This window comes from Rhineura floridana, chromosome 1, assembly GCF_030035675.1.
Source record: "Rhineura floridana isolate rRhiFlo1 chromosome 1, rRhiFlo1.hap2, whole genome shotgun sequence".
NCBI classification, from domain to species: Eukaryota; Metazoa; Chordata; class Lepidosauria; order Squamata; family Rhineuridae; genus Rhineura; species Rhineura floridana.
The window spans coordinates 293,525,681-293,545,900 of record NC_084480.1 but is presented as its reverse complement, the minus strand read 5'-3'; the positions used below and the strand labels follow the sequence as shown (position 1 = coordinate 293,545,900).

The window sequence follows — 20,220 nt, the reverse complement described above, 5'->3', positions numbered from 1 at the left end:
ATTACCCTTCCTGGTGTGGCCAATGGAAACACTTTGCTGTAGGCGACTAGTGTGCTCACAGACATGGTATGGTGCAGTTGGGACGGCCTCTCCAGCCAGATAGAAAACTGAATGATAAAGATGACCAGCTACCTTGAAGCACATGAATTGACATGGAATTTCCCATGTAAGAGCCACGGATATAACTTTGCAGAGAGAGCTTGTGATTTGTAGGAAGTCGCGCAAAGCATTAGACTTCACATTGATCCAGAAGCATAATATTCTATTCTTGGGGAAAACATACTTGGCAAAGTATTTTATAAAATGGCATTTGTAATATTGTGCTTGGATTGCGGCTCTTTGTTCTCAGTTTGCTGCAAAGATCAGCAAACGTGTGTGTGTGTGCGTGCGCACGTGCACGCCCTGTATTTGCTGTTCAGACACACATAACAGAATGTGCTAAGTTGAATAGTGGCTTTGCCATGGGAATGGTTGAGTGTTCTTTGGAGATTCGTTTTTCACTGACCTATTGTCAGTGTAAAAATATTGCTTGGTCCCCTCTTAGATTTTAAAGATAGGGCTATGCTATTTCAGCACTGATAAACTGATACTGAGAAAGTTATACTTTGGTGAACTTTTTAAATTATTATTTTCTGCCACATTTGATCCTTGGTAGAAAAAAAAAATCCTGGCTCTGTTTTCATTTCCATGAAAAAGGTGCTTGATGATCTTTCCAATTAACTTCTGCTGTGACTTATTTTCTAGTAATTCTCTTTGATCTTCTGCAGAGGGAAAACTTTGGAGGAAGCACATGTGTGATCAAAATAATATATATATATCGCATTCGTATACTTGCTGTCATTTGCTCCACTTCACTTGAGCTCACCTGGTAAGCGCAGTTCGGCTTGTTCACATATTACACTGAACACAGGTACAAGATGTCTCTTCCTATGTACAGATATTTGTGTGAAACAGTGTACACTTGTTGATTTGTACAGCTCGACTGTTATGTACACAGTTACACAGACTGTACATTCGTTAAACCTTAAATGTGAATAACTGTATGAGTGTACCGCTCAACTGTTTGTGTACACATGTACACAAGACAGTACACTTTATGAATGTAATGTGTGAATGTAACCCCTTTTCCCAATTCAAGGCCGACGCTTAGGGTGTGTTTGAGGCAAGGTACGATGCAATGTTTATGGAACCATGGGACAATGTTGATTGGAAGGGCCATAGCTTAGTGGTAGAGCTTCTGCCTTACACGTAGAAGGTTCCAGGTTCAGTCCCCAGCATCTCTACATAAGGCTGAGAGAGATTGCTGCCTGAAAGCCCTAGAGAGTCGCTGCCAATCCTTGTAGGTACTGAGATAGATGGACCAATAGTCTGGCTTTGTGTAAGGCTTTCTGTGTTCCTAAGTGTGAGATAAGGAGATGACAGCATGGGATGATGGAGACAAAGCAGCTGAAGCGTTCTCTCTTCCTAGGCTCGGAAGCAGTACCATCCCTCTTCCATGTGCAGTGCAAACACCTCATTTAAAAACTGTACATGGCTTCACTCCATCCTGTGTTCCGTCTTTCTCATCACCACTTCCTGTGGAGCATTGGTGACAGCTCTGTCACCAAAGGTTCCTCCCCTTAAAGGCCATTCTGTAATGCGTCTCTGTTCCCTCCAGTTGTTGTTGAACTCCCTTGGCCCCATCCAGCATGGCTAATGGCCAGCAATGATGGGAGTTGGAATCCAGGAACGTCTGGAGGGCACATGATTGGGGAAGACTGCTTTAAGGGGGTGACTTTTGTTGCATTTTATGCTTGGGATGCTCTGCCAGAACACCTGCACGATGCCAACTCACTTCCTTCGTTCAAACCCTTTTTCAAAGTCCAACCTATCTAGGAACCCAACTGAAACAAAGCCAACTGAAATAATTGTTAGCTACATTTGCTCAGATTCTTTTTTTCTTATGCTTGCCTGTCCTCCTTCTCCACTTTCCCATTTGCTACTCTTGTTCCTTCCATTCTACTCCTTCACTCTGTTGTTCTCCCATTGTCATGATTTGCAATTTGAGACTGCAAGCTCCTTGGGGCAGGGTTTGCCCATGTTAATGGTGCTGTTGTTAACAATAACACAGCAGTGGTTCCTAAACTTTTTTCCCCCATGGACCACTTGAAAATTGCTGATGGTCTTTGTGGACCACTTAATGGGTTTTCTCCCTGTTGTTGCAATTTAATGCAGTGTGCTAGATGCTGTATGAGTTTTAATTGTATTTTGGTGGCTTCTTTTAATTCTTAGATTGCATTTTATTGTATTATAATTTTAATTCCATAGATTTCAAATTGTAATAGAATACAATACAGTGTAAGAAATAAAATAAGCAATAAAAATACGATAAAAATAAGTATGAATATTTAATAGGTACATGCCATGGACCACGTGAATGAAGCTCAAGGGCTTCTAGTAGTCCATGAATCGCAGTTTGGGAACCTCTTGATACAGCATTACATGTCTTGACTTCCGGGAAGGGTGACTTAGCCTGTGCCTGCTTTTGAGACGGGCTCCTGCCTCAAAAGAAGCTTATTCAGATATATCAGTCAGTTTTTTCTTTTTTTTTTGACTGATTAAACTTCTCCCGGGTAGGGAGAAACGAAGAGATTAACCTCAAAGCCTATTTTTGTTGGGACGACCAGATCTCATTAATTTATGGGACGAGGTCCAGCCGACGAAGGTGGGACGGATTTTCAACAGCAAGCTCTATCTGTTAAAGCGAACGTTCATCTTATCTTCTAAGAGAGAACGCACTAACAGGCAAGCACCCTTCTTTCTATATTTTTCTTTTACTTGACTTAAATTGTTGCTGTTTAAAAGAGATTTGCCAGATTGATCAGTTTTTGACATCTCACTGGGGAGCCATAACTTCTCTCTGCTACGCACTAATTAATAGCTTATCTCTGTTTTTGTTGCAAAAAGCTGTCCTGGATTTGCATTCTAAAGATATACACAGAAGAGGGATTTCTATTCCAGATTTTTATTTTGAAAAATATTATACTGTTTTGAGACTACTCTCTTTTTGGTCTATTTTATTTTGACGAATCTGTTTCTTGACGATTGCCATTAATTGTTTCGATCCTGGGAACTGCATTTTGTTTACTTAACTATTGGAGAGATAAGGCTGTCTGCTCTGTTTATACTGTGATGTCACCAAGTTTGGAGTATTAACCCAATTGTTGCTGAAATAAGAAGTGGTTTTCCTACATTTTTCTTTTAAAATGGCAATTAAGAAAGTGGCTGAAAATCTGGAAATAACTATGTTTCAGAAAATAATGGATGAGATTGAGATAATGAAAATTGAATTGAGTAAAATGAAGCAGGAGATTAAAGATATAAGGGTCCCTGTGAGAGAGGTGACCCTGGAAGGGGTCCCTGTGAGAGAGGAGACCCCGGAGATTGGAACAGGGGTCCCTGTGAGAGAGGTGACCCTGGAGACTGGAATAGGGGTCCCTGTGAGAGAGGAGATCCCGGAGATTGGAACCAACGTGGAACAGGAACAAGATTTGGAGTCTATGGACTTTAGAAATAAAATCTATTGTTTGGAACTCAATGTTATCTCTGAAGAAATGAATGAAGATTCTAGAGATAAAGTTATCAATGGCATGGATAATCTTCTGGACTGGAATGATGTGATGGAGCCCAATATAGAGAAAATCTATGGAATTAACTGCAGCCATGTGACAATGGAAAAACTTTTAAGAGATGACCCAGTGTATTTTGAAAAAAAGAACAGAGATATGATTTTACAGCAGTATTTCAGCAACCTATTCAGAATGGATGGCAAGAAAATATTTGGGATAGAGGTAATCCCCATCAGACTCTTACTATATGACTATGGCTTTGACAGCAAGATTATTATGGAATACTGATAATGGAAGATTGGATATTGAAATTACTGGACTTAACAAGACTACTGAAGATGGAAGATGGAAAATGGAACTAATAGAGATAATAGAACAATGGCTACTGAAATTATTGAACCTAACAGATTCTGATGTGATGGATTAATTGAAATGTTTATTTTGACTATGGTTATGACAATAAGATTATCATAATTAGTAATGAGATGGATTAATCGATATGCTTAACTGGAAAAAAAAATTGATAGATATATTTCTTAAAGAATTGAAACCTCTCTTTGACTTTTTGTGGAAAGAATAAAGTAATGTTTATGAGATTTGATGATTAAGTAAGATAACTACTGGAGGAAAGTGATTTTATAATATGACTTAAGAGACAGGATTGTTATATATTATAGACTTATAACTGATTTGATCTTTGACAAATGGGAAGTCAATATTTTACTCTTTATTTTTTATTTTTGTTTTTTTTTTTTTTCTTTTTTTCTTTTTGTTTAACTATTTTTGATTTTGTTTTTTGTCTTTGAATGTTTTATGATTTTGTCTTGTATGTTTTATGAAAATCTGAATAAAAATTATTGGAAAAAAAAAAAAGATACAGCATTACATGTCTTTAAAGTATCTTTTTCTGCCTTGGCTTCTGCCTTCAGGAGGCCTTGGTGATGCTCAAAAGCTTGCTTGTTCTTTCCCCAACAGAAGATGGGCAACAAAAATACACACATGGCAATACTTGAAAAGGATGGATGTTAGGGTGGCCATGTGGCCTACTTTACAGAGGACAGTCCTCTCTTTGAAGCCTGGTCTAGTCCAAGTCTGGTTTACAGGCATAAGAACATCCCTAGCAGCAGTAAGCAGCTGGACAGCAGTCTGAGCAGGCGTACAGGACACCTGGCCACAGTCTTCCCTGCTATGGAGTGATGTGTTGTATTACTGTTATAGTGATGATTTCTAGAGTTGCATACACCAAAGAGTTGTATCTGTCTAGTGAAGGACCATAGCTCAAGAGAGAAGGGCCGTTGCTCAAGGATAGAGCATTTGCTCTTCATCCAGAATTTCCCAGATTCAATCCTCGGCATCTCCAAGCATTCCAGGGAGGGAACCCTGGGCTGTATTCAGTTAAGTCCTACTTAGAGTTGACCTGTTGAAATTAATGAACATAATCAGTCTTGCCTATTAACTTCAACAGGTCTACTCTGAGTAGGACTATCATTGAATACCACCCCAACTGAAATTGTGGACAAGACTGAGCTAGCTAAATCACAGCAGCATCTTATATTCTTTTGTACGTATAAATTATGTACTGTGTCCAGTCTGTGTCTGTGTTGGAATTGCTTTTTAATATGTTTTTAAACCTTTTTTAAAAAAATGTTTTTTAACCTTTTTTAAAAAAGATGTCTTGAAAGCTTTTTTAAAAAAATTTAAAAATATGTTTTGTTTTAATGTATTTTAAATCTGTTTTATGATGTTTTAAAGTGTTTTTAGTGCTTTTGTTTGCTGCCCTGGGCTCCTGTTGGGAGGGAGGACAGGATATAAATTACTATTATTATTGTTTGATTTATATCCCACGCTTCCTCTCAGCCAGGAGCCCAGGGCGGCAAACAAAAGCACTAAAAATTTACATTAAAACATCATAAAAACAAACTTTAAAACACATTAAAACAAAACATCTTCAAAAACGTTGCTTAAAAAAAGCTATCAAAACATCTTCTAAGTTTAAAAACACTTTAAAAAAGAAAGTTTAAGAACATATTAAAAAGCAATTCCAACACAGATACAGACTTGTTGAAAGAGGAAAGTCTTCAATAGGCATTGAAAAGATAACAGAGATGGCGCCTGTCTAATATTTAAGGGCAGGGAGTTCCACAGGGTCGGTGACATCACACTAAAGGTCCGTTTTCTATGTTGTGCAGAACAGACCTCCTGATAAGATGGTATCTGCAGGAGGCCCTCACCTGCAGAGCACAGTGATCGACTGGGTATATAAGGAATAAAACGGTCTTTCAGGTATCCTGGTCCTGAGCTATATAGGGCTTTGTATCTCAAAACTAGAACCTTGAACTTGGCCCGGTAGCAAATGGGCAGCCAGTGCAATTTTTTCAGCAGCAGGGTGACATGTTGCTGATACCCTGCCCCAGTGACCAGCCTCTCCACCGCAGTTTGCACCAGCTGCAACTTCTGGACCAACTTCAAGGGCAGCCCCACATAGAGCGCATTACAGTAATCCAGCCTGGAGGTTACCAGTGCATGGACAACAATGGTTAGGCTATCCCGGTCCAGAAACGGCTGCAGCTGTCTTACCAGCCAAAGCTTGTAAAAGGCACTGCTAGACACTGAGATCACCTGGGCCTCTAGCAACAAAGATGGATCCAGGAGCACCCCCAGACTACAGACTTGCTCTTTCAGAGTGAGTATGACCCCGTCCAAAGCAGGCAACTCACCAATTATCCGAACTCAAGAACCACCAACCCACAGTGCCCTCCGTCTTGCTAGGATTCAGGCTCAGTTTATTGGCCCTCATCCAGCCCACCACTGAGTCCAGGCAGCGGTGCAGGGCTTGCACGGCCTCTCCCGCTTCAGATATTACAGAGAAATAGAGCTGGGTATCATCAGCATACTGCTGACACCTTGACCCAAATCTCCTGATGACCGCTCCCAAGGGCTTCTTATAGATGTTAAACAGCATAGGGGACAATATGGTACACTGCGGCACCCCCCCAGCACAACTGCAAGCGGGCCAAAAGTCACCCAATGCTATTCTCTGAGAACGACCTTGGAGATAGGATCGGAACCACTGTAAAACAGTGCCTCCGATACCCATCTCACCAAGTCAGCCTAGAAGGATACCATGGTCAGCCGCTGAGAGATCAAGTAAGAATAACAGCAGGGCCGGCTCCAGGCATGCCAGGGCTCTTGGGCATCAGCTTGCCCTGGGCCCTGGCATGTGTGCGTGCATGTGCGCACACACGCACATGGCCCCCCCACACCCCCAACTACCTTTCTCCTGTCTTTTACCATTGCCCTTAACGAAGATGGCAGCCGTGGTTTTCCTAAGGGGATGATGCCTCCACCGCCATCTTTGTTGATGGCACGCGTGCATGCTACGTGCGCACATCTCTGCCATCAACTAAGATGGCGGCAGGGGCTTCAGTACCTTAGGGAAACCGCAGCCGCCATCTTCGTTAAGGGCAATGGTAAAAGACAGGAGACAGGTAGGTGCGGGGGGCAGGGGGGCAGCTGAGGGACACCCTGTCGCTCCAGGGGCCCTCGGGCCAGTGCCCCACCTGGCCGCCCTTTAGAACTGGCCCTGAATAACAGGATTGCACTCCCCCTGTCCTTCTCCCAATAGAGGTCATCTATCAGGGTGACCAAGGCTGATTCAGTCCCATAACCAGGCCTGAACCCAGGCTGGGATGGGTCAAGATAATCTGTTTCATACAAGAGTACTTGCAATTGCTGCACCACAATCCTCTCAATCACCTTCCCTAAAAAGGGGGTATTTGCAACCGGTTGGTAGTTGTCACAAACCAATGGGTCCAGGGTGGGCTTTTTCAGGATCACTGCCTCTTTCTGGGCAGCTGGAACCACTCCCTCCCGCAATGATGCGTTGACCACACCCTGGATCTACTCAGTCAGACCCCCTCGGCAAGGTTTAATAAGCCAAAAAGGGAAGGGTCGAGAGGACACTTTGCTGGCTGCAACAACGCAAGCACCTTGTCTACGTCATCAGGCCGCATCAACTGAAACCATTCCCAAGAAGTTGCAGCAGATGTTGCACTGAACACCTCATTGGGGACTACAGTAGATGCGGATGGGGCATCAAGACTGCTAGGGAGGCGAGCAACTTTACCCTCAAAGTGCCTTGCAAACAATTCACAGTGGGCCTCTGAAGGGTCTAAAGCTCCATTTCCTGATGTTGATGTCAACAGGCCCCTGACCATACGGAAAAGCTCCTCTGAACGGCTACTTGAGGATGCAATGGAGGCAGACAAGTGGGCCTTCTTTGCCACCCTCACCACCACACAGTAGGCACGATTATGATGTTTTACTCATGCCCGATCAGCCTCACAGCATGTCTTTTGCCACTTGCGCTCCAGCCGGTGTCCAGCCTGTTTCATTGCCCTTAGCTCACTGGTGAAATAATAAATAATAAAATAAAGTAAATAATAAATTAAAATTTGCAAGTTTTATGCAAATCTGTGCTCTCCCATCCTGATGGGTGTTGAAAACCCTGCCAAATGACAGTGGCCCTAAAACCAATGAAATGAGCCTAAAGTGAAAAAGGACTCTAAACTGAGAGCTGCAGACAGACTTGTGTGCATTTTCTACAAGAGACTTGTCTGTTATCGATGACTGCTCTTGATTTTGTGGAATAATGCTGCCTCTAGCACCAGTTGCACATAGATAAAGCTGTCTGGGTCCTTACATGCTGTAAGCCTTAAGGCAATGACTTTTTGTTCAGTCTGTCGTTTCCTTTTGCACCTTCATTAAATGGGTAGTGCCCCTTTTGGTAAGTCAGCCTGCGCATTGTGATAATGTGCTGTGCAGATTCCCCAGAGAGGGAGACAGAGAGATGCTGCTCATTTGCTGATTGGCTCCCTGTTAGTCTCATGCCTGTTGCTATGGAGCTATCTAGCTTTGCTTACTTGACCTGCTAACTTGAGGAGTTATTAAAGGATCTGTCTCCATGGATACGCTTCTATGAAACTATACTCTGCAGAAAGCATAAAATACACACATCTCTCTGCAAAAGAATTATAAAAAAGTGCTCTTGTTTTTGTACATGGATATACTTTCCCAAAAGCTTAAGTAAATATGCCCCCTGAAATGTAAGCAATGAGATCAACGCTGTTGAAGGTATCTTCCATTTAAGACACCACCTCTCTATATTAAAGGAGTCACTAGTGGGAATTTAAATGCTCTGAGATGATGAGTCTAGAGATTTTGAAGCTGGAATTTCCCTTGTGTGAGCAGGATAGAGATGGGGTAGAATATTGGCAAAGTCAGATTTGTTATCGAACTGTGAGAGAATCTGCAAGTTCGCTTTGAACTCTGTGTGCTTTTGCAGTGGTTGGTGACACATTTTTTTTAAAAAAAGAATCCGTGCCAAGAATTATGTAATTATCTTCATAATCAGTTTCCCTCTATACTGCATAATATAACAGCCTAAGGAGCAACGTAAACAATTACGTGATTTTTCAAAAAGGTTTTTGAAAAGGGGAGAATCGACAATTGCAGTAACTAATGAAATACAATTTATGGCGAATAGTCACTGGCAGCTAATTCAATAAATTGAAAAATGAATCATAATCAGATAGCAAACCCCATTCCTAGTGTGTGGATTGCCTATGCCGTCATAAGTATAAAAGTCATTTCCCTTTTTCTGTCTTTGAGACGCTATAGAATGTACAGGGGATGGAAATAAGGGTGGAGCCAGGCAGACAGGGAAGACACTATACAGATGGAAAGGAGATCAGGGCAAGCTCGATTCTCCCTCTAACAGTGAACTGTGGTGCTGAGTAGCAACAGGAATGGAGACAAAACGAAGGTGTTGAGAGACACAAAAGAGGTATCAGGATGCTTGGGGTTTGAAAAGTTTGAAAATTACACACACATTTTTTAAATCAGAGCAAAACACTAGAACTCTTGGACATCCTATGAAGCTGAATGCTGGAAGTTTCAGGACAGATAAAAGAAAGTACTTCTTCACACAGCACATAATTAAGCTATGGAACTCGCTGCTAGAGGAGGCAGTGATGGCCACCAGCTTGGATGGCTTTAAAACAGGATTAGACAAATTCATGGAGAAGGTATCAAAGGCTATTAACCATGATGGCTATGGTCTGCCTTTGCAGTCAGAGGGTGTATGCTTCTGAATGTCAGTTGCTGGAAACCATGGGGAGTGCTCTTGTGCTCAGGTACTGGTTTTGGGTTTCCCGTGCGTATCTGGTTGACCACTGAGAGAAATGGATGCTGGACTAGATGGGCTGCTGGCCTGATCTAGCAGGCTCTTCTTGTGTTCTTAAAACTTTTTCAAAACAGGCTGATGACTGAAAAAAAATGGAAATGGACTGCCTTTAAGTCGATTCCAACTTATGGCGACTCTATGAATAGGGTCTTCATGGTAAACGGTATTCAGAGGTGGCTTTGCTATTGCCTTCCTCTGAGGCTAAGAGGCAGTGAGTGGCCTAAGGTCACCCAGTGAGCTTCATGGCTGTGTGAGGAGTTGAACCCTGGTCTCCCAGGTCGTAGTCCGACACCTTAACCACTACACCACACTGGCATGCTCAGTATCTATGGAAAATTGATGATCAGTTGGAATGGCTGTTGAGCTATAGAACATTGAGTGATGGTGGAATGGAGTATCCTGGAGGAGGTCATGGCTGACAGTTGGAATCCTGAAAGGAATCCTCCTGGGAGGAGACAAGCACATTGCTTTAGGAGAGGGATTTGTTTTAGGATCAGTGCAGGGGAGGAAAGGGTTACATTCCCCCTTCATGCCTGCTCTACTGTCATTATTAGCTCCCCTGCCTAAAGCCATTTGCAGTTTTTAAAACAAACCAACCTGAAAGTTAGATGCAAAGACACATTCAAGTTTGTCCCTAAACTTTAGGAGAAGCACTTCTGATGCTGGCTTCTCCCATAGACTAGTAGTCAATATACTGCATCACAGTGGTGTCTCTGTGTCATTTTTGACCATTCAGGTGAATGAAAGCACCTAACTAGGGGTGTTGCTAGGTACTTAAAAGATTTGAGGCATATGCTCCTTTGTATGTATAGATGCATATTTTGGTCTCTGAGCAAATTAAGTTGGCAAGTGGCTGGGGACTTATCCACACTGCCCTTTGCAGCATGTCAGGCAGCCCTGTTAGTCTTTTTTTTTAAGTGGGGAGGAGAAGGGGCAAGAGATCTGTGGCCCAGTACAAAATACGCAGAGCTATCCATCAGGGCTGTGGAGTCAGAGTCATGGAGTTGGAGTCGGAAGCAATTTTGGGTGGAGTCGGAGTCGGTAGAAATGTACCGACTATGGCTTCAAAATAAATTTTGATTGGCATTTTTTTTAAAATATAAATTCAAAATGTCGAAGAAGCTTCCCATGAAGTCAGCTGTAGTTGAGCATTTCACCATAACTCAAGATGGAAAACATTTTGTGTGTCAGTGTATGACACAGGACCCAGATGAAGACAAATGCTGTGATGCCAAGATCAGCGCATATTCAGGCAGCGATAAAAATGCTCCTATGAGAGCTTCCAATTTAAAAAGACATTTACAGCCCTTTCCAGGGCTGTAGAGTTGGAAGCAATTTTGGGTGGAGTCGGACAGTAGAAAAATAGAGGAGTTGGAGTCGAAGGTTTTGCATACCGACTCCACAGCCCTGCTATCCATGCCTTTACCCCTCACTTTTGTGGGAAGAGTAAATAAATCCTGAAATACTGGTTAGGGATGGTGGAGACATTCGTTTCAGTTTACATTTAAAGCCAAATCTATCAAATTCACACTTCCCGAAACAAAATGGGGACCAAAATGCAGCCATCCTTTGAAATTCGCACTAATCTGAATTTTGAGATACAGTTCGTCAACCAATGTTTTAAAAAATGCCTATATTGGAGGAAAGTGTGCATAAAAATAAACATATTAGTGAAAATAATCTACAAAAACATTCTATTAGGAGAAATTACTTGAAAACTATGTACGTTAGTCAAAACTGTATACAAAATGTGTTTATTAGGAGAAATTCACACTAAAATGCTGAAGGATTTTCATGGGGATTTTTTTCAATTCAAATTGCTGCAGAAATTTGGAGATTTAAATTCCAATTTAAGATTGGAAAAATGAGAAATGGGAGAAGTGAAATTGACAGATCCTTCCACCTCATGTGGTGGACACTGGTAGGACTTTGGGTGCCTCTAGACCAGGCTTTCCCAACCAGTGTGCCTCCAGATGTTGTTGGACCACAACTCCCATCAGCCTCAGCCAGCATTGCCAATGGTCAGGAAAGATGGGAATTGTGGTCCAACAACATCTGGAGGCACACTGGTTGGGAAAGGCTGCTCTAGACAGTCACCATTTTGCAGGGGTCGTTCAAGTGTACTGGAAATTTAGGTTTGCACAATTAGTGGATTGAAGTGCTCTGCTGCCCTAGTGCAACAAGTCCACTTTTTGTGTTTTAAATGAACTTTCTGTGGTTAGGAAAGTGACAGGGAAATGTACAGAAATGTGTAGGATGAATGAATGATTAATGGGACTATGTATAAACACCCCATAAGCAAAACAGAATGAATGTGCATTGTCATATAACCACCCCTCAAACAAATCAGAACGAATGCTCAATACAGACCAGATTTAGGTCTCATCCATACCATATGTTTAAAGCGCTCTTATACCACTTCCACGGTCATGGAGAATCCTGGAAATTGTGGTTTGTTAATGGTGCTAGGAATTGTAGCTCTGTGAGGACATCAGCACCCTTAACAAATTACCTGTGAATGTATGGTGTGGATGTGACCATAGTCTAATCACCGCGTAAAGTTTTTGCAAGCAAATCTGGATGAATGCTCAATAAGCAGGTCATCTGGAGGAGCCCTGATAGTGTTTATTTAGGCTGGATTATGGCCCTGAACTGTAATTCCTTTATCCCTGATTCTGATTTCTTCAACGTATGGCTTGCAGAACTTTAAAAGGAAAAAAAGAAAGGAAAAAAATGGGATCAGATTATTTATTAACTAGTGGGCACAGCTACAAAGTACTTGGCTTGAAATGGTCTGGAATTGCTCCGAAGTTCATCTGTTACTGTTAAAATGCCCTCCTACGCTCGCTGCTGCTGCCGACTTGTAATTGGCAAGTAAGGAGGTCAGGCAATGAAGTAAAGGTAATACACATGCTCCTTCTTCAGTCATGTTCCTTATAGGAAATCTGCTTAATTTCACAGAGTGATTCATGACTTCATGTAAGAGTGCATGTTAACAGTGTCTGTGTATTGTTAACTAGGAAATGAGCCTGTCCAATCTCCATTGCATTTTTTTTTGAACTAGATATGAATGTAATGTGGTTCTTGAGATGGCCACACTATTTTGAAGTAGATCACCCTTCCTTTTCCTTTGACTAATCTAGGATGACACTGAGCCAACAAAAATACAAAACTGGTGCCATATGCGCTCCATACAATCAATCATTTATTTCAAAATATGCAAAAAGTTGACCTAGAACATAGCTTACAGCTCGTCTGTTTACTTGTATTGTTTTCTCATCTACCGTACTGAACTCCCCCAACACCTCCACCATGTGCATGTGAAAAACAATATAGCATGACTTAAGATGGAAATATTGGTGGTGGTGGGGATATTACTATTACTACTATCAGGTGCATGAAGGATGGGGAACCTGTGGCCCTTGAGATGTTGATGGAGTCAATCTCCCATCAGCCCCAGCCAGCATGGCCTACAACCAGGGATGATGGGAGCTGTAGTCCCAACAATATCTGGAGAGCCACGGGTTCCTTGTCCCTGAGGTAGATCTTTATGCATATTAAAGCCTTGCTGAAGTAAGTGATTTTTACAGCGTGATCTTATGCATGTCTGCATAGAAATAATTCCCATTGAATGTAGTGGACTTCTGAGTAAACATATATAGAATTGCACCGGGGGCAGAGCAGTCCAAAAGTTTGTGTGTGTTGGGGGGGGGAGAGCCAAAGGCAGATAGACCATCTTTTTCATATGCTCTGCAGGGGTTTTAAAAACCATTTCCCTCTCATTCATTCCAGTGGGAGGGAAATAATTTATGCAAACTCTGAGGCTAGTGGAATTCTGCCTCCATTCCTTTCCAGGATGTATATGTATCAGGGACGGCTGGCATGCCCTCAGAACATTTTGCCCTGCCCAATGAGGGTTACCAGGTCAGAAGCATCCCAAACCCTGAAATTTCAGAGGTGGGCCCTAGTGATGTCATAGAGCGAGTCCTAGTGATGTCACAGGATGGGCACCTGGAGCTGGGTGCATCCCATGCTGGCTGCATTCAGTCGGGGGTGAAGTTTCTTCTCACCCCCCTGATTGAATGCAGCCAGCTATGAACCCTTGGGTGCTTGAAATGGAGATTTGGAGCCATCACTCTCCCCAGCCTCAGAGCCGGTTGCATTGAATGGGGTGTGAGGAAGAAGTTCCTCCTTGCCCCCAATTGAATGCAGCTGGCTATGAAGCCAGGGGGAGTGACAATGGGCGATTTGGCACTGTTGTCACAATCCCTCTCAGAGCTAGCTGCATTTGATCGGGTGGGGGTGAATAGGAAGTTCCTCCTTAAACCAACTGAATGCAGCCGGCTCCAAAGCAGGAGGGGGGCATCAACAGGCCTAAATCGGCCCAGGAAGGGAGATTTGGGCTTGTTGTCACAGCCCCTGGCCAGCCAGAAATCCAGAGATTGAGACCCGGAGAGGACCCCCAAAACCTGGAGTCTCTGGGTGAAATCTGGAGACCTGGCAACACTGTGTCTGATACTGAGGCACTGGTTGTAGATCTTTCTACACCAAGGATGAGGAACCCTTTTCAGCCTGAGTGCCCTTCTGGACAACCTTCCAGTTGGTGAGTGGGGCCAAAGGCAAACGTTAGGAGAGCAACAAATATATCCTTTGTACTGTACAGTGGGCTGCTTTCTTCACTCTGAAAAATCCCTTTCCTACAATCGAGGCCTATGGTTCTCTGTCCCTGTTGTACAGCCTCACAGAGGAGGCGTATGAGGGCAGAGTTGTTTCCTCTCCCTCAGAGTCCTGTGTCCCTAGAGCTACTATAAGAGGTTTTGCTTTTTATTTATTTATTTAATTAATTAATTAATTTAATTTATATACCGCCCTAAGCCCAAGGGCTCTTTGGGCGGTGTACATACAATAAAGCAATCAAAATATATAAATACAATAATACAATAAAATCAAACCAACAAAGGTAAACAAAATAATCAAACAGTAGCAAAATACATCAAATACATATACTAATACGCATTAAAATGCCTGGGAATATAAAAAGGTTTTCACCTGGCGCCGAAAAGATAGCAGCGTCGGCGCCAGACGCACCTCATCGGGGAGACCATTCCACAGTTCAGGAGCCACAACCAAAAAGGCCCTATTTCTAGTCACCACCCTCCGAGCTTCTCGATGGGATGGTACTCGGAGGAGGGCCTTAGATGTTGAGCGCAGTGTACGGGTAGTTTCATATTGGGAGAGGTGCTCCACCAGGTATTGCGGTCCCATGCCGTGTAAGGCTTTATAGGTCAAAACCAGCACTTTGAATTTAGCCCGGAAACAAATAGGAAGCCAGTGCAGACGGGCCAGAACAGGTGTGATATGAGCGGACCTTCTTGTCCGCGTCAACAATCTGGCCGCTGCATTCTGGACAAACTGTAGTTTCTGAACTGTCTTCAAGGGCAGCCCAACGTAGAGCGCATTGCAGTAGTCCAATCTAGAAGTTACCAGAGCATGAACAACTGAGGCGAGGTCGTCACTGTCCAGATAGGGACGTAGCTGGGCTACCAGTCGGAGATGGTAAAAAGCATTCCTTGCCACTGAGGCTACCTGAGCCTCAAGAGACAAGGAAGAGTCGAAAAGAACTCCCAAGCTACGAACCTGTTCTTTCAAGGGGAGTGTAACCCCATCCAGAACAGGGTGAACATCCACCATCTGGGCAGAGAAGGCACTCACTAACAGCGTCTCGGTCTTGTCTGGATTAAGCTTCAGTCTGTTAGCTCCCATCCAATCCATTATCGCGGCCAGGCAACGGTTTAGTACATTAACAGCCTCACCTGAAAAAGATGAAAAGGAGAAATAGAGTTGCGTGTCATCAGCGTACTGGTGACAACGCACTCCAAAACTCCTGATGACCGTACCCAGCGGCTTCATATAGATGTTGAAAAGCATGGGGGACAGTACCGATCCCTGTGGGACTCCACACAATGGAGAGTCCAGGGTGTCGAACAGTGTTCCCCAAGCACTACCTTCTGTTGACGACCCACCAAGTAGGAGCGGAGCCACTGCCAAGCAGTACCCCCAACTCCCAGCTCCGTGAGTCTCCCCAGAAGGATACCATGGTCGATGGTATCAAAAGCAGCTGAGAGATCAAGGAGAATCAACAGAGTCACACAGTTCCTTTTGCAGAGTGTTTTATAAGCCATCTAGCTGTCTCAGGCATACATTCCGAAATCGATCCAGCAAGACAGTTGGTTTAGTGCCATTCCTGCTGAAATGAATGGGATCTGTACCAACAAATTACTTCATACCTGGAATATTTTCAAGAGGCAAAAACATTTAGTCTTTGATTTCTTCTTAACTTTATTACTGTTATTTGTTTTGTAGATTCCTGTGCTGTCCTTCCATATATCCTCAGGATTGGCTCACAACAATAACAAAAAATAAAATTAACCCACCCACCCCCCAGAAATTTTTATAACAGTGAATTACACTGGCAGCATAAAATATCACAATTTAACTGTTACAATCCTGGTAGAATAAGAAAGGTCTTTGCCCAGGACCAAAGAGGGAGCAAAGTAGGTACTAGATTAGATTAGTCTCTCTGGGGAAAAAAAAATTCCATAAATGCTGCTGCTGAGAAGGCCCTCTCTTTGATCAGCTCTGAATGTGGAGGCACTCAGAGGAGAGCTGTGGTGACAATCTCAGTGCATGGGCTGGTTAGTGTGGAGGTAAGGGTTCCTTCAGGTTTCAAACCATGTAGGGCTTTAAAGGTAGGCACCGGCACTTCGAATCGTGCTTAGAAATGGCGCAGAATGATATAACTATGTCTGCAATAACGCACAAGCTGAGAAGCTGATCAAACAAGTTCAAGCATTGAGATGAACAGACTCCTAAGATGGTTTATTGGGCCGGTGGTATGGCTTTATTTGATGGGGGAAGAGACCAAATGAGACTTTAAGACCTCACACCACACAAAGCGCACTGTGGCACGATTTGTTGGGGTGTAACAGAAAAAAAGCAGCTCTGTAATGACATTATTTTTAACCATCTGTTTCAAATCCAAAGGTATAACATACAACATGATATAGTGATATAATTTTTAACATTGTTTGTTCCCTTGTTTGTTTGTTAAAGAAATGGTTGGAAGGAAAGAAATGACCACTAACCAGAGAAGATTATTAGAACTGGTGAGAGATGTTCCCATCGACCAGACCTAGTCAGAAATCTGCAGCTGTGTTTTTAACCAGCTGGAATTTTTGAAGAGTCTTCAAACGCAGTCCCTATGTACAGTGCATTGCAGTAGTGTGATCTCAAGGTTTACCAAAGTATGGATAGTCATTCGCAGGTTGTCTCTATCCAGCAGGGACTCTAGTTGATGTGCAGGCCATAGCTGGTAAAAGGCCTTCAACCTGTCTTTATACACTTCCCCCCCCATTTGTTTCTGTGTTTTTATTTGATTCAGCTAGTCTTATGTATTTTAAACTTGATTTTCTATACCACTGTGGACATTTTTAGGAGAAGGGTATACTAAATAAATAAAAGAAATGCGTGCTAGAGCCCGTAGCCTGTTTCTACTATTCCTGGTGGAAAAGTAAATCTCAGCTGTTTTAAAAGTCTGTACTGTAAAATCCAATGTATCTTAACATCAGAATAACTTTTATATCCTATTTCTCTCTTGGCTCATCACGTCTGAGGAAATGTGAAGAACCTGAAATGGATCCACCCTTAACGCTTTGCAAAACTGCAGGCTTGGATTCCAAATTCCAGTGGGAGAGGCAAGGAAGGATGGCAGTGATTCACCACAGCGCTGTAAGCCCAGCACATCAATTCTTGAGTTAGAATTTCCACCAAACTTTTACCCTTCCCTTTCCAGGAAGCGAAGCTGATTTTAGCTCGTCAAGCAGCACGGGCAGCATCTCGGCTCCTGAAGTCCATATGTCTGCTGCTGGAAGCAAGAAGTCATCCTTTTCTCGCAAGTATGCAACAACATCTTATCCCAACTCCCATCCTGAGAATGTGTCTTACACTGAAGATTTGTGTGTGTGTGTGTGCGCGCGCGTGTTGGTGGCAGTCATGTTACAGCAAATTCAGAAGTGCAGGGTCCCTTCATGATAGTCACAGGCACATACCCCCCCCCTTTTTTTTTTGCTGCTGGGTTGAGAATGAGATCCTTGTTAATGCTTTCTCCCACAACAACAGTTGTCCCTAGGAGCCAATCAGCATGAAAGGGGAGAGTGCTAGCTACTGAAAAGAGTCTTCTCAGTGGCTGGTTCACCTCCTTTCACTCTGGTTGGCTCCAATCAGCAGGAAAGGACAAGGAAGCAAGTTGGAAAACTCTTCTCAGTGGCTAGCATATTCTCTGGGGACATATGGACTCTGCTTCTGAAAAAGTAAAGGGTCTAAGACGTCCTGAGACCCTGGATGACTACACACCCATGGTTGGTGGGGAAAGGGAAGGGAATGGAGAAGGTTGACCTGGATTCTCTGCATTTGTGCAGGTGTGCTTTAAGGTACAAGCCAGAATCTGATGTCTAGGTGAGGGTTGTTATCTAAAGCAGGGTTGGGGAACCCATGACCCTCCAGACATTATTTGTTATGTATTTACTTCAGCAGTTAATATACTACTAAGCAGCATATGATGAGGTTACAAGTCTTTAAGCGGTGTACAACAAGGTTACACAAAAGACACAATAGAGAGAAAATCAACCATAAAAATCGGGGGGGGGGACCCTGACTTAAAATGCCTGCTGAATATTGTTGGACTTGAATTCCTGTGAGCTACAGCTAGCATGGCCAATGGCCAGGGTTGTTGGGAGTTTGTAGTGCAGCAACTTCTGCAGGGCCACAGGTTCCCCCATACCTTATCTAAATGTTACAAGATGATGACTAAATATATTACCCACCCTTCACCAGTAGGTCCCAGGGCAGGTCACAACTGTGTAAAATACATAATTAAAAACAATTTAAAACAAATTTAAAACATTCACAACTAGAGACGGTACTAAATAGGGCCGGCCGTAGGATAAATAGCACCCTTGGTGAAGAGTGCCTTACCCCCCTCCCATTTTCAGCTTTGTAGGGTCACCAAGAGGGTTTATGGGGCCTGGTGCAGGTGTGATGTTGGGGCCTCTACTGCTGTCCCTGACAAGGACCCATGCATGTGTGTACAAAACCAGGGGCCACATGCAAGAATTATTGCATGCGTGGACTGCATGTGAGGATTCTCACCTGCAGCTCCTCCTTGCCCTGGGATCAAGCAGAATGATAGACGTGCTTCATTTTTTCTTACAGGGGGATAAAGGAATAGGGATCAGCTGGTGCTTCCCCTGAGTGTCTCCGTCAGATTCCAGACCCCTTCTGGCAGAGCATCTTTCTGCTTCTTGGGGCTCGGTCTCACTGATCTTCCGGTTGGGGCCTGCTCAGAGGGACTCTGGCTGCTGTGAGCAGATGAGGCTGAAAGGCCAAGAGAAGGAGGGGCACAAGAAGCAGGGTGGGGGGTGAGGATGATGATGCAGAGGCCTCTGGGTTACAGAGGAGGGAGTTAAAACTGAAAGGGAAGACAGTAGATTTTTATTATTGGCAAAGCAATTGGAGGAGAGTGGATGGATATGGCACTGCTTTTTGCAGCAGAACTGCTTTATGGGAGATGTCACTTAACGGCAATTTACTACATTCTGTCGTGCCCAGCCTTCCTATCTGTATCATGAGATCATGTTCCAACAAGCAACTCCTGCCAAAAGCATGTACATATGGTGCACACTTACATATACACAGACAAACATACTGCTTTGACTACAATATGGCAAAGGACAGGGCCGGCTCCAGGCATGCAGGGGCCCTTGGGCATCAGCTTACCCCGCCCCCCCATGGCCCCCTCGCCCCCCCACGGCCCCCCTTACCTGTCTGGGCATTAGCATTGCCCTTAATGAAGGTCTGTTTTAGCATTGCCCTTAATGAAGATGGCGGGCGTGGCTTCCCTAAGGGGAATGAAGCCTCCGCCGCCATCTTTGTTGATGGCACACGTGCGTGCTACTCACACACATCTCTGCCATCAGCTAAGATGGCGGCAGTGGCTTCAGTACCTTAAGGGAAGCTGCGGCCGCCATCTTCATTAACGGCAATACTAAAAAGCCGTCTGACAGGTAAGTGGGGGGTGGGGGTGTGTGGATCATGGGGGGGCGGAGGGCCCCTTAGGGGCCCCTCAGGGGCTCCTGTAGCTCCGGGGCCCTCAGGCCAGTGCCCAACCTGGCCGCCCTTTAGAACCGGCCCTGGCAAAGGACAAGGTGTACAGAATATGTTGTCCTGCCTGGGCTCACTACAAAGCGTTCTATAATTAATTCATAAATTGTTCCTGGTTAATCGCAGGAGCTCCTAAGAACTATTTGCTGC

The 20,220-nt window shown here is 43.7% G+C and overlaps 1 protein-coding gene across 5 annotated transcripts in view; it reads left to right on the top strand.

Moving 5' to 3' along the window:
• The window catches only part of SYBU (syntabulin), a 70,056-nt gene that overhangs the window by 34,253 nt on the left and 15,583 nt on the right, over nt 1-20,220 (top strand). For all 5 annotated transcript variants that reach the window (XM_061605286.1, XM_061605267.1, XM_061605259.1 and 2 more), the window contains one exon: nt 17,705-17,807. In XM_061605286.1, coding sequence (XP_061461270.1) covers nt 17,705-17,807 — 103 coding nt within the window. The remainder of the gene's footprint in view (nt 1-17,704; nt 17,808-20,220) is intronic.